General features: G+C 48.1%; 1 protein-coding gene across 8 annotated transcripts in view; it reads right to left on the reverse strand.

The window, feature by feature from the left end:
- clcn2b (chloride channel, voltage-sensitive 2b) overlaps nt 1-12,436 on the reverse strand; it is a 112,748-nt gene that overhangs the window by 16,667 nt on the left and 83,645 nt on the right. For 3 of the 8 annotated variants that reach the window (XM_030380630.1, XM_030380629.1, XM_030380626.1), the window contains 6 exons: nt 9,979-10,090; nt 9,623-9,693; nt 9,282-9,359; nt 7,730-7,762; nt 2,012-2,050; nt 448-552 (listed from right to left, as the gene is read on the reverse strand). In XM_030380630.1, coding sequence (XP_030236490.1) covers nt 448-552; nt 2,012-2,050; nt 7,730-7,762; nt 9,282-9,359; nt 9,623-9,693; nt 9,979-10,090 — 438 coding nt within the window. The remainder of the gene's footprint in view (nt 1-447; nt 553-2,011; nt 2,051-7,729; nt 7,763-9,281; nt 9,360-9,622; nt 9,694-9,978; nt 10,091-12,436) is intronic. The other 5 variants (XM_030380634.1, XM_030380632.1, XM_030380627.1 and 2 more) reach the window with 3 other exon arrangements.

Genomic DNA, 12,436 nt, shown 5'->3' on the forward strand with positions numbered 1-12,436 from the left:
CTAAATCAACATAGCTCAAAATCTCCCCGTTTCATGCACATGTCATCTTCTCCTGCTCCCAGTCAAGGAGCAACCATCCTGGGTGTGTGTTTGTGTGTGTGTGTGTGTGTGTGTGTGTGTGTGTGTGTGTGTGTGTGTGTGTGTGTGTGTGTGTGTGTGTGTGTGTGTGTGTGTGTGTGTGTGTACCGGGATATACAAAGCTAGAGACAACATGCAACAATAAACCATACATGTGTATGCAGGTTCCGTGGTTCAGTCACAATGTTACTGTTATTATTAACACAAGTAATGAGACTCAGTCTCACAATCTCTGACATACTCAGAACGATGGTCCCACAGACGGTTGGACAGACGGTCAGACGGTCAGACAGACAGACGGTCAGACAGACGGACAGACAGACAGACCAACAGACAGACAGACAGACAGGCACAGACAGACAGACAGACCTTATGCAGTGAGGTACGTTCCACAAGTTGAAAAGGGGCGGGGTCGATCTTGCAGTTGCTGAAGTTGACCTGTTCATCAAGCTGTTGCTCCTCCCACTCTGCAATCTGGGGGGGGGAAGGAGAGGAGGGAGAGGGAGAAGAGGTGAGGGAGGGGAGGAGGGAGAGGGAGTGGATGGGAGGGAGAGGGAGAGGAGGGGAGGGGATGGAGAAGATGGGAGGGAGAGGCGGGGAGGGAGAGGGAGAAGAGGAGGGGAGGGAGTGGGAGAAGTGGGGAGGGGAGGAGGTGAGGGAGAACAGGGGAGGGGAGGAGGCGAGGGGGCGGAGAGGGAGAAGAGGGGAGGGAGAGGAGGGGAGGGAGAGGAGGAGAGGGGATGGAGTGGTGGGGAGGGAGAGGGAGAAGAGGGGAGGGAGAGGAGGGAGAAGGAGAAGAGGGGAGGGAGAGGAGGGAGAAGGAGAAGAGAGGAGGGAGAGAAGGGGAGTGAGAGGGAGAAAAGGGGAAGGAGAGGAGGGGAGGGAGAGGGAGAAGAGGGGAGGCCCAGTTGGGGAGTGGGTAGGTGCAGGAAAGGGGAGATGAGTATACCGTCTGGGTTTAAAACTGCCTCAGAGCAGCAGGAATACATCGATTAACCCACGTTTGGAGTCTCTGGATGCCTACAGGTTGAATTTAAATGAATTTCGGGCCTCATTGGCCTCAGGGCGCCTGCATAGCTGTCTTTATTCAACAGAGGAGAGACAGACAGAGACAGAGAGACAGAGAGACAGAGAGAGACAGGCAGAGACAGAAAGACAGAGACAGAGACAGGGATAGAGAGACAGAGACAGAGACAGAGACTGGGAGAGACAGAGAGGAGTAGAGACATCCAACACACTCTTGATACATTCCAGAACTCAAGCTTTGTGAATGGATGAATGACACAGGAAAGTGTGTGATTCATATGTGTGTGACACATGCGATTTGTGTGAGGGGGTTGCTGTGTGTGTGTGTGTGTGTGTGTGTGTGTGTGTGTGTGTGTGTGTGTGTGTGTGTGTGTGTGTGTGTGTGTGTGTGTGTGTGTGTGTGTGTGTGTGCGTGCGCACGTGCGTTGGAGGGAGGCTGAAGGGTGCCTGTATGTGTGAAGATGTGTTGGTAGATGACAGGAAGTGTGAGGAAGAAGAGATGGATTGAGAACAGATTGAGAGAGAGGTTGAGACGGAGGAGTGTGAGGGATGGCAGGCGAACACGGGGAAATGAGAAGGGCTGTTGATGAATTATTATGAATGATGTCATCTCCCAAAATATCAGTCTGCAGGTAATCTCTGGACGTGAGAGGAGCCTTATAACCCTGTCAGAAACATCAGGATATCATCCGTCACTCCATTTTTGGAGCTTGGGAAGCCCTCCAATTGGTTCTATGCCTCACATTTCTCATCTGATGTGCTAGGGGATATAAGCATCCTCTAATTCCCTGAACAAGGCCTATGTTCTCTTCACATGGGGCCCTCGTTTAGAAACAAGGGAGGCTCGAAGGCTCATGGCTGACAGGCCAGACCCCTCCTCCTCCTCCTATTGTCTTTGGGCCCTTACCTCTCGGATGGTCATGTCGTCCTCCGTGTCCCCGTCGTCCTGCAGAGAGGACCAGAGAAGAGAGGGAGTCAACACACACACACACACACGCACACACACACACACACACACACACACACACACACACACACACACACACACACACACACACACACACACACACACACGCCACACACACACACACACACACACACACACACACACAAACACACATGCGGCAGGCATGGAGCTAGTGCCCCGACGAGCAGCTACAGTGAACCTCTGAGGCTGATGGAGAGAGATGGAGGACGGATGATACTTGAACAGCTGGAGCACATGATGATCAGCACAGAGATGGATCCCTCCCCCCCCTGCCCAGTCCCTCAACCCCCCATCCCAAACCCCATGGAAGCCTCAAAGTAACCAGGCAACCCCAGTAGTGTGTGAGACTCGCGAGTACGTCTCAGATGAATATTGTTTGAGAGAGAGTGAGCGAGAGTGTGTGTGTGTGTGTGTGTGTGTGTGTGTGTGTGTGTGTGTGTGTGTGTGTGTGTGTGTGTGTGTGTGTGTGTGTGTGTGTGTAACCCACGGGCTGATGGGGGCCCTGAGCTCGTTTATCCCAGCCACTCTGGAGGCTGACCTGTCGGTAACCCTGGTAACTGTTGCCGTGGGGCAGAGGCAGAGGTGCTCTGTACTGAAGCATTATGTATGCAGTGGTGGGACATGCCCCGAGATGGCAATTGAGGATGCACGCACACACACACACACACACACACACACACACACACACACACACACACACACACACACACACACACACACACACACACACACACACACACACACACACACACACACACACACACACACACACCCAAACAGCCATCCCCACACACTCCATCTCACCGACGGATCGCTGGGTGTGTTATGTAATGGGAGGGTAAGTGAGTAACGAACGCCACTGAAAACAAACTGCTGCAATAGCGCAATACTGCGCAACTAACAGGAAATGATGCAGTTGTCATGCTTTTATCGAATAACACATTGAGAGACTTTTCAGCATTAAAATGTACCCATGTGTTATTAGATATTCTTATGGCTATTTGTGTGTGTGTGTGTGTGTGTGTGTGTGTGTGTGTGTGTGTGTGTGTGTGTGTGTGTGTGTGTGTGTGTGTGTGTGTGTGTGTATGAGATAAGTCAAATCAGAAAATAAATGGACGGTAATTGAAATGTTGGGGATTTAATGAAGGGCAGAGAACTTTACAGTAATGGTATGTGTTTGTGGGTACACAATCACATGCATACAACTTCCTGCTCCTATGGTGTAAATGTGTCTGTGTGCGCGTGTCTGTGTGTGAGAGAGACAGAGTGAGACTGCTGACAATAGATGGTTACATCAGTACTGCTAAGTGGGCAGCTTCTGTGACCAGAGAATGATGTAGGAGCCATCCTTCTCCCACTGCCTCTCTCCCTCTCTCTGCCTCCACTCATTGATCTGTCCATCTCTCTGGCAAGTCAGCACACACTAACACACACACACACACACACACACACACACACACACACACACACACACACACACACACACACACACACACACACACACACACACAGTACTGTAGTGTTAAGGCATCGTCTATGCCCGTCATCCACTATAGAGAATGTCTTCCTCACACAACCTGGGCAATCGATCCATTCAAGCTCTCCATTGGCATTTCCATGCCTCATTCCACATTTCATTTATAGCATTTTGAAACATACTCCCATCCCTATTGTATTGATTTAGGTTTCGTTATAATTTCTGTATTTCCAGAATTCCTGCCTCCTGTGGTATGATAGAGAAATTGTCATGTGCTAGCATTGGCTTATAATTATTATTATACGGTTCTTCTCAATGCCGTGGAACGCTATGTTCACTTGCATGGGCCCCTCACAACTTTCGGCGGTAAATTATATTTGATAATTCACCGCTGTCATGGAAAACAAAGGACTTTTAGCCTCTAATGACGTCTTTGGTATCACTCCACAAGTAGTCCGGTCACTTGTAAACCCCAGCGTCTTCGGTTGCTAAGCGACGTATTTCTCTGATGATCCACACTACGAATGCTGGTAACAAATAAATTGTAATTTTTTTGTTTTGGCAAGTAGCCGTGTAATAAGCGGGATAATGTATAGAAGGTCGCCGGTCGGTCATTATCGAAAATAAGCCCCTTCAGGGCGAAGCAAGACCCTCTGCTGCGCGTCGGTTTCCTGATAATGACCGGCGTTCTATACATTATCCCTTGCATAATTGGCCGTTGCTAACCATAATTGACCGCTGTCAAGGAAAGTGTATTTTTTGCCTTGTCTTTCGTAGCACTCCACAAGTTGTCCGGTAACTTATCAACCCCAGCGTCATTGGCAAACGATATCTCTGCTGATCCAGACTACGAATGGTAACAAATAAATTGTAAAGACTCACAAAGTGAGCCTCGCCCTCACACAGCCTCTCCCAGGACGAAGCAAGACACCTCCGCTTTGCGGCGGGGTCCTGTTGTTAGGGCTTATTTTCCAGATAAGGACCGGCGTTCTATACATTACCCCTCACATATTAAACCCACTGTTCCAACCCACTCTCATAGTGTAATTCAAACAATATGAGATCACCATTATGAGATCAACTCTATGAGATCACCAGTATAAGATCAGCACTATGAGATCAGCACTATGAGATCACAGAGGTCTAGGAAGGAGGGGGGGGGGGTGGGGGTGTTACGAGCCAGGGCCAACTTTTTCTCGGCCGGTGCAGTCCAGCGCTGCCCAGACAGATTGTAAATGGTATTGTCACACGTCCACGCGCCTCGCCACCTGTGTCCCTGGGTCGTGTTGTCAAAGAATACATTAACAGGCTTCTTGACGTTGTTGAACACTCACAAACTGGTTGGCGCAGACTGGCCAAAATATACCATTTACTCCTGTTCACGCTACATGATATTTCAGTTACACTGACACTGGGAAATACTACTATGGTGACGATCATCGCATGAGAAAACATGGATACATGATTCAGTCCAAAACAAAGGCCTCTCCCTCTCCCTCCCCTCCTCACATAGTCCAGCATATCGCAAATACAAAACATATATCTCAATTCTCTGGCACCCTGTTCCTGGTCCACAACCTGGCAGCTCTCTGACCTCTCCTCATCCTCTCTGCTGCTGGTTTTCTGCCGAGCCGGCGATGCTCTGGACCGAAACTACCCTCAATTCAATTTAGCAAAGGGGAGGCTGAGAGAAACACAGGGTCACTGGCCCCTTGTTCAGGGCCCGCGCTAACACAAACACACACTGGGCTAAACAACCACTAACCCAAACACAGAGAAGGGCCTTGTATTAATAATTCCCTTTTGTTTTTTAAAGGGCATAATACTTAAAATAAGAGGAAATATTAATCTCTCATGCCAGATGGGGATCACAGTGTTGGAACACCAGCTCCTCTGCAGTGTGTGGGGATGTGCATATGTCAAGGGTTCACCATAACTCATCATGACAAGGAGCGCAGGAGACAGAGGGATGGAGAGAGACGGAGAGAGACTAAGACAGAGAGAGACAAAGAGACAGAGAAAGAGAGAAAGACAGAGAGAGAGAGATAGAGTAGTTAACCAGGAGGACAGAGGTCACATGCACCACCATCCGCCTCCACGTTGACCAGGTAACACAAACACACACAGAAACTCATAGGGCCCTATTTTAACGGTCTGAAACGCAAGTGAGAAGCGCCAAAACGCATGTATCTTTGTGGGCGGTTCTATGGCGATGTTGCTATTTTATTGGCGGATAAATTAATCTTGCGCCCGGCGCAAATCTAAAAAGGGTTGGTCTGAAGTAGCCTATTACCCGTAGGTGTGGTTTGGGCGTGAAGTGCAATAAACCAATGAGAGTGCCATCTCCCATCCCCTTTAAGAGCCATGAGCGCATTTTAATCTGACGAGTTCATAATTTGAAAGCGCGTTTGCAGTCTCCGATGAGACAGATGCAAAACCACATGAATTTGAAACTTCAAATGGCTCAGTTTATGGCCAAATAATATGGCCTAATTCACACATGGAATAGCATTTTCTTCCACAACTTCAGAAATACTGAGTCCTCAAATACATTTCGGTGAAGAAAACTGAACACACATATAATATGTGTTAACTGTGGTTCTATTTAATGATATGTGCAATACATTAACAGACATCATTTCTTACCAGTATTGTATGCATTATCGTTGTTGACTTGTGTTCCTAATATGCATGTGTCCCCCCGTTAATATACATTGCCATGGACTGCATTATGCATTACGCGTTTAGTTTGCGTGTGTTTAAACAGATGGACGCAAACACGCGCGCCCGCATTCATTCATTATTTTACACATACACACACGCGCACCCGCATTCATTCATTCTTTTTAACACTCACTCGCGGTAAAACAATGTCTTCTCCTGATCAAATACTCATGAATCCTAAAAGTTATGGGCTTGTACACGATGTCTGTGTCTAGAAAATATGTGTTTGCTGTACGGTGTTTGCAGATGCATTGATTTAAAAGTAAAACTTTTTACCCGTGTATCAGCTGTTCTTTCCCAAATAATTTACCAAGAATGTGTGGCTAGGTAGATGAGAGAAGCAAAGTGTATGCGCGAGGTGCACAAGCAACATTATGCATGCGCCCTTAAAATAGCATCTGAACAACGTGCCACTGACTTTAAACCAGGTATTTCCTGGTTTGTGGCGGAACCGTTTTCTGAAACTGCAAAGTAGCTCCAGGGAACGTTTGCGCCAGAACACGCCTCCTCCTTTCGCCGAACCACCCCTTTAGGAGCAAGATCATTCCCTAATTTATTGACGAGTGGCGGCGGAGGGAAAAGAACACTCTGGCCAGTTGCAAACTAGCAACGACACATGCGTCAGTGTAGAAAGTCAATTGCGCTGGATGTAAGTTAGGGCCCATAAAGTCTCTTACGCAGATAATAGCCAGCTGCTGGAGGCTTTCGCCTGTATGCCCCACAAGATCATTTCAACAGAGAAGGATCACAAACATCAGGATGTGCTTATGTTAGGGGTTGAGTAGCCCAGTGTGTGTCCTAATCCAACCGGTGGACGTGTATCATTTACATTTAGCGGAATTTTTAGCGGAATTCAACGCTTTTATCCAAAACGACTTACAACCATTCGTTCACACACCGACGACGGAGTCAGCCACACAGCGTAACAGCCAGCTTGTCAGGAGCAGTCAGGGTGAGGCGTCTCACTCAGGGACACCTCGACACTAACACAGTTAAGAGGAGCCGGGGATCAATCTAGCAACCTTCAGGCTACCAGTCAACCCACTCTACCTCCTGAGCTACTGCTGCTCCTTCCTCCTGTCTCCCTCAGGGGAACCACTCGACTGGTGTCAGATCAGTGGGGCCTGGTGCTCCGCAGAGCAGACGAGGGGCGCCAGCTGGCCGCCGGCGTGGCCGATGTTGTGTTTTGGCACGAGTGGGCTGCTCCAGGCGAGCGCTACGCCTACAGGGAGAGGCCTCAGAGGTCATGTTGTACCTCATAGGGTCATTCAGAGCGTCCGTTGGGAGGGGCCTCAGTACAGGGAATGAGGGGGGTGTAAGTCACGCCATATGGATGCGTTGATCTAGAATCTCCCTCCTGTAGCGTTCAGGGGGATGTCTTCATGGTCCCTGACTCTATGAAAGGTGTGGTTGAAGCGGTGCGACAGTATGCTCACCCAGAAGTAAGTCTTTAAGTGGGGCGGGGGCTCCTGGGGAATGAAACCACACAGGTTGAGACAAAACAAGTCGTTACATGACAAAGAAATCATTACGTGAAGATCAGGCCAAGCTCAGAACCACAGATGTTGCTTCAGCACAGATCACACGGACTAAAGCGATTCATCATGATCGTTGGAGCTGCAAATCAATAGATACTACATCACATAGAAAGATATTGTTTTTCTCATCACTCGCATGCCTTTACGATGGCAGCCTTATTGGATTGGATTATTCATTTTTTTGAGTATTTTTCAAGGGAACAATCTGAAATGGTTTGCCTCTGGAAACCTTGATTTGTTTAAGAGTACATGCAGCATATTGGATCTTCCTCCTGCTCCTCCACCATCAGGGTGGAGTCATTAGGCCCAGTACGCTGTTCCAGCTCCATCCATCACGCGCCACTCCCGTTTTGGAATGCCACGCGTTGCTAATCACAAATTAAACACTACCTCTGTGCTCCCCTGCATCATAGTTTGGCTTCAAATCCAATCCCTTACCCATTACCAGACGTCCAACTCGTTAGCCCTTACCCATTACCAGATGTCAAACTCGTTAGCCCTTACCCATTACCAGACGTCCAACTCGTTAGCCCTTACCCATTACCAGACGTCCAACTCGTTAGTCTTTACCCATTACCAGACGTCAAACTGGTTAGTCCTTACCCATTACCAGACGTCCAACTCGTTAGTCCTTACCCATTACCAGACATCCAACTCGGTAGTCTTTACCCATTACTAGACGTCAAACTAGTTAGTCCTTACCCATTACCAGACGTCCAACTCGTTAGTCCTTACCCATTACCAGACGTCCAACTCGTTAGTCCTTACCCATTACCAGATGTACTCGTTATTCAGCTCGTCTGATTGACCATGCAAATAATCTCTTTTTGATTTACATATGATATTACATTTTGTGTTTTGGTTCATGATGAGAATTTGCTTTCTTACATGCATTTCAAAAAGCCTGGTGTGATATCTGACCCTGATCTCAGCACGCGTGGTGGTTTAAAGGAGGCATCAGATCACTGATTGGACGCTTCAGATGGCGCTGATGATGGACAGCACAGACAGTATGTCAAGGTTGAACCGCTTCCTCCCCACAGACCACTGGACTGTTTACCTTAAGGAGGACCTGATTGAGACCACGTCACGACCCTGTGCCTCCAGCTCAGAGGGGTGACCTTTAGAGGTCGGTGGTATAATTGATCCCCTTGGTTTAGTTTCAAAAGAGGGAATGTTTTGTTATATCTGTGGTCAGATCCTCCTTGAATCCCCCTTATCCCCTTGTTTACCCCGGAGGGGGTCCTCATCTGGTCTCAGTGGTCGGCGACCCCTAGTGGGGCACGGGGAGGAGGTCGCTCAGCGCATTTGGGCACGATGGTGTGGGCTTCGCCCTGATCACAGGCCATCGGCGTCAGGGTGGGCCTGAGGGGTGTGGATGAAGATGGCAGACATTGGGTGGTCCGTTTATTGATTTGGGGGGGCACCCGATCAGGCTGATCGGTCTTACCACTACGGATATCCGGACCCGTTTGGGGGGCCTCCTGTGTTCAGGGGAGGTGGGCGGTTCCATGTTGTTGTTGTTGGACTGTACCCCCGCAGGGAGACAAGCACAGCGTTACACAGGGCAATACATATAGTGACCACTAGGATTAGTTAGTACTGCAACTAGTCAGTACTGCGCTGCATCCACTCCTCAGAGACCTGTTATCAGAGAGAAAGACACACTCGGTGTGCATGTGTGTTTCTGTCTGTGTGTGTGTGTGTGTGTGTGTGTGTGTGTGTGTGTGTGTGTGTGTGTGTGTGTGTGTGTGTGTGTGTGTGTGTGTGTGTGTGTGTGTGTGTGCTCACCTCCACGGCTTCTGCATCAGGGTTGGCACAAAACAGGTTCTTTAAAGCAATGCCCGAGTTATCATTATTTGCTGAAGACAGAGACAGAGACAGAGACAGAGACAGAGACAGAGACAGAGACAGAGGAGAAAGACAGAGAAAGACATTAGATTAAACTATCATTGTGTCTACTGTAATAGTATCACAAATTAAGTTTTAATTGTGTGTGTGTGTGTGTGTGTGTGTGTGTGTGTGTGTGTGTGTGTGTGTGTGTGTGTGTGTATATATATATATATATATGTGTGTGTGTGTGTGTGTGTGTGTGTGTGTGTGTGTGTGTGTGTGTGTGTGTGTGTGTGTGTGTGTGAGTGTCTTACCGGTGAGGATCTCGGGGGGGCGGTCTACGACTGATGGTCTCTTCAGGGCAGGTTTGAGGGGTTTCTGGGGGATGGGTCGGGTGGGACTCAAAGTGGACTCCTCAGTGGTGATCTAAACACACACACACACACACACACACACACACACACACACACACACACACACACACACACACACACACACACACACACACACACACACACACAGTATGGTCAACCTACAGTAATTAAAACACACCAACACAAAAACACACACAGCATGGTTGTCCGCAATATGTCTCAAAGGCTATCTCTTCTCCATGACAAGCCAAATTTGTTGTGGTCTGGGTGTTGGTTCCTTATTCTGCAGTAGTTTATTCCTCCAGCAGAGGGGTGGTGGTTCCTTTATCTGCGTAGTTTATACCTCCAGCAGAGGGGTGGTGGTCCCTTCATCTGCAGGAGTTTATCCCGCCAGCAGACGTCATCCTTGTAAAAATGATTTATCAACACGTATAACATCCCTAATGTTCCACTTGATACTGTGGTCATAGAAGCAGGTTGGTCATTTTTAACGCAAATCGGATCAAGCATCAATACAGCATTTTGGTCCAAGCTTGCCATCTGTCGCACGCACGCATGCACACGTACGCACACACACACACACACACACACACACACACACACACACACACACACACACACACACACACACACACACACACACACACACAAGCACACACACAAGCACACACACACACACACACTCACAAAAACACACACACACACACTCAAAACATTTTGGTCCAAGCTTGCCATCTGTCGCACGCACGCATGCACACACGTACGCACACGCACGCTCACAAAAACACATACACACACACACACACACACACACACACACACACACACACACACACACACACACACACACACACACACACACACACACACACACTCACACAGACTCACACACACACACCTACTGGTGGTGCGTAACTGATGGAACCTGTTCACTGTTCCTCTGTAAACAGCAAGGCGGGCGGGTGAGTTATTTTCTTTCTTTGGCAGACACCCTTGAGAGCACCATCTTTAATACCCACATGCACAGAGGCCCAGGGAAATGACATACGTTCCTGTCTCCTGCACTTTAAAAAGTCATTCCAAATCCATCTCCAAAATAGATTATTTTTTCCCTTTTTGCTCTTTCCCAAATTTGATTTCTCCAGCCACTTACAGCCCCCCCTCCCTTTCCCGTAGTCACAGTAAGATTTGTATAACATTTTCCTCCCTCAGTAAGGAGAACCAGATTGTTTTCCATGTTTTAGACTATGAGCCTGGGAGGCAACCCACGGTATATGCAGGAATCATAGAGATGAATTTACTACCATTTACTACCTTTTTTACTACCTCCACAATATTTTTTACTACCAACACGACATCAAGCAGCGGGGCGGGGGGTATGCAAAGCACCACTTACTACTTACTATAAGGTATTAATGTGACACTGCCGCGATCCCTGTAGCCCTAGTGCTGCTGCTGCTAGCGCCGCAAAACAACGACATAGAGAGTAGAGGTCTGCACTCCCGCGGGAACCGACGCAAAATAGTGCGGCGCGGGACCAAAAATGATAGCTCATCGCGGGTGTGGGCGGGATGATAGAGGTGCATTTGCGGGTGCGGGCGGGCGGGATGATACACTGCACTCCCGCATATTAAATATGAGGTAAATATATATATAAAGTAAAATATACAAATTATCATGAAGCCCTCATCAATAAGCAAAACCCACTTTTCTAACAACTTTTCCTTCATGGTTGAAGCAGCAGCTGTTTCTTTTACCTTTCATTTTTCATTTAGACGTGCTGGTACTGACCTGCAGAGTTTTTATTACTGTTTATGTTGACTGTTATGTGACTGTTTCGTGTTTCAGTTACTGAGGCCTATTTAATGATTTATATGGTTGAAAACATGCAGGCTTACCAATAAATATGTTACCAGCCTAGCCTAAGTAAATTATGTGCGCGCTCGTTTTTTCCAAACCAATGGACAGGCTTTTCCTGAGACAGAAAGTGAACATCCATCCTTGCGGACTTGCGGGTGGGAGCAGGATATAATATCATAGATGCGGGCAGGAGCGGGACTAAAAATGACAGTTCTTTGCGGGAGCGGGTGGGAGTGGTGCTGTACAAGGCGGGAGCGTGACTGAAGCAAGACACCTCCGCTGCACGTCGGCGTCCTGTTCGCCCTGAAGTAAGACACCGCCGTGTATTTGCAACGTATATGCAAGGGATAATGTATAGAACGCTGGTCATTATTGCTTCACCCCTTCAACAATGACCTGATCAAAATGCGGCAATAAACTTCAGTTAAGACAACAGGAAATAAAATAAAAGGCAAGACATTTACTAGACAAAACACTAAAATGTCAGCACCTCTAAATGGACAGCCCTTTGAAATGCGGCGCCAAAGCTCATTGAGTC

This window comes from Gadus morhua, chromosome 16, assembly GCF_902167405.1.
Source record: "Gadus morhua chromosome 16, gadMor3.0, whole genome shotgun sequence".
Lineage (NCBI taxonomy): Eukaryota > Metazoa > Chordata > Actinopteri > Gadiformes > Gadidae > Gadus > Gadus morhua.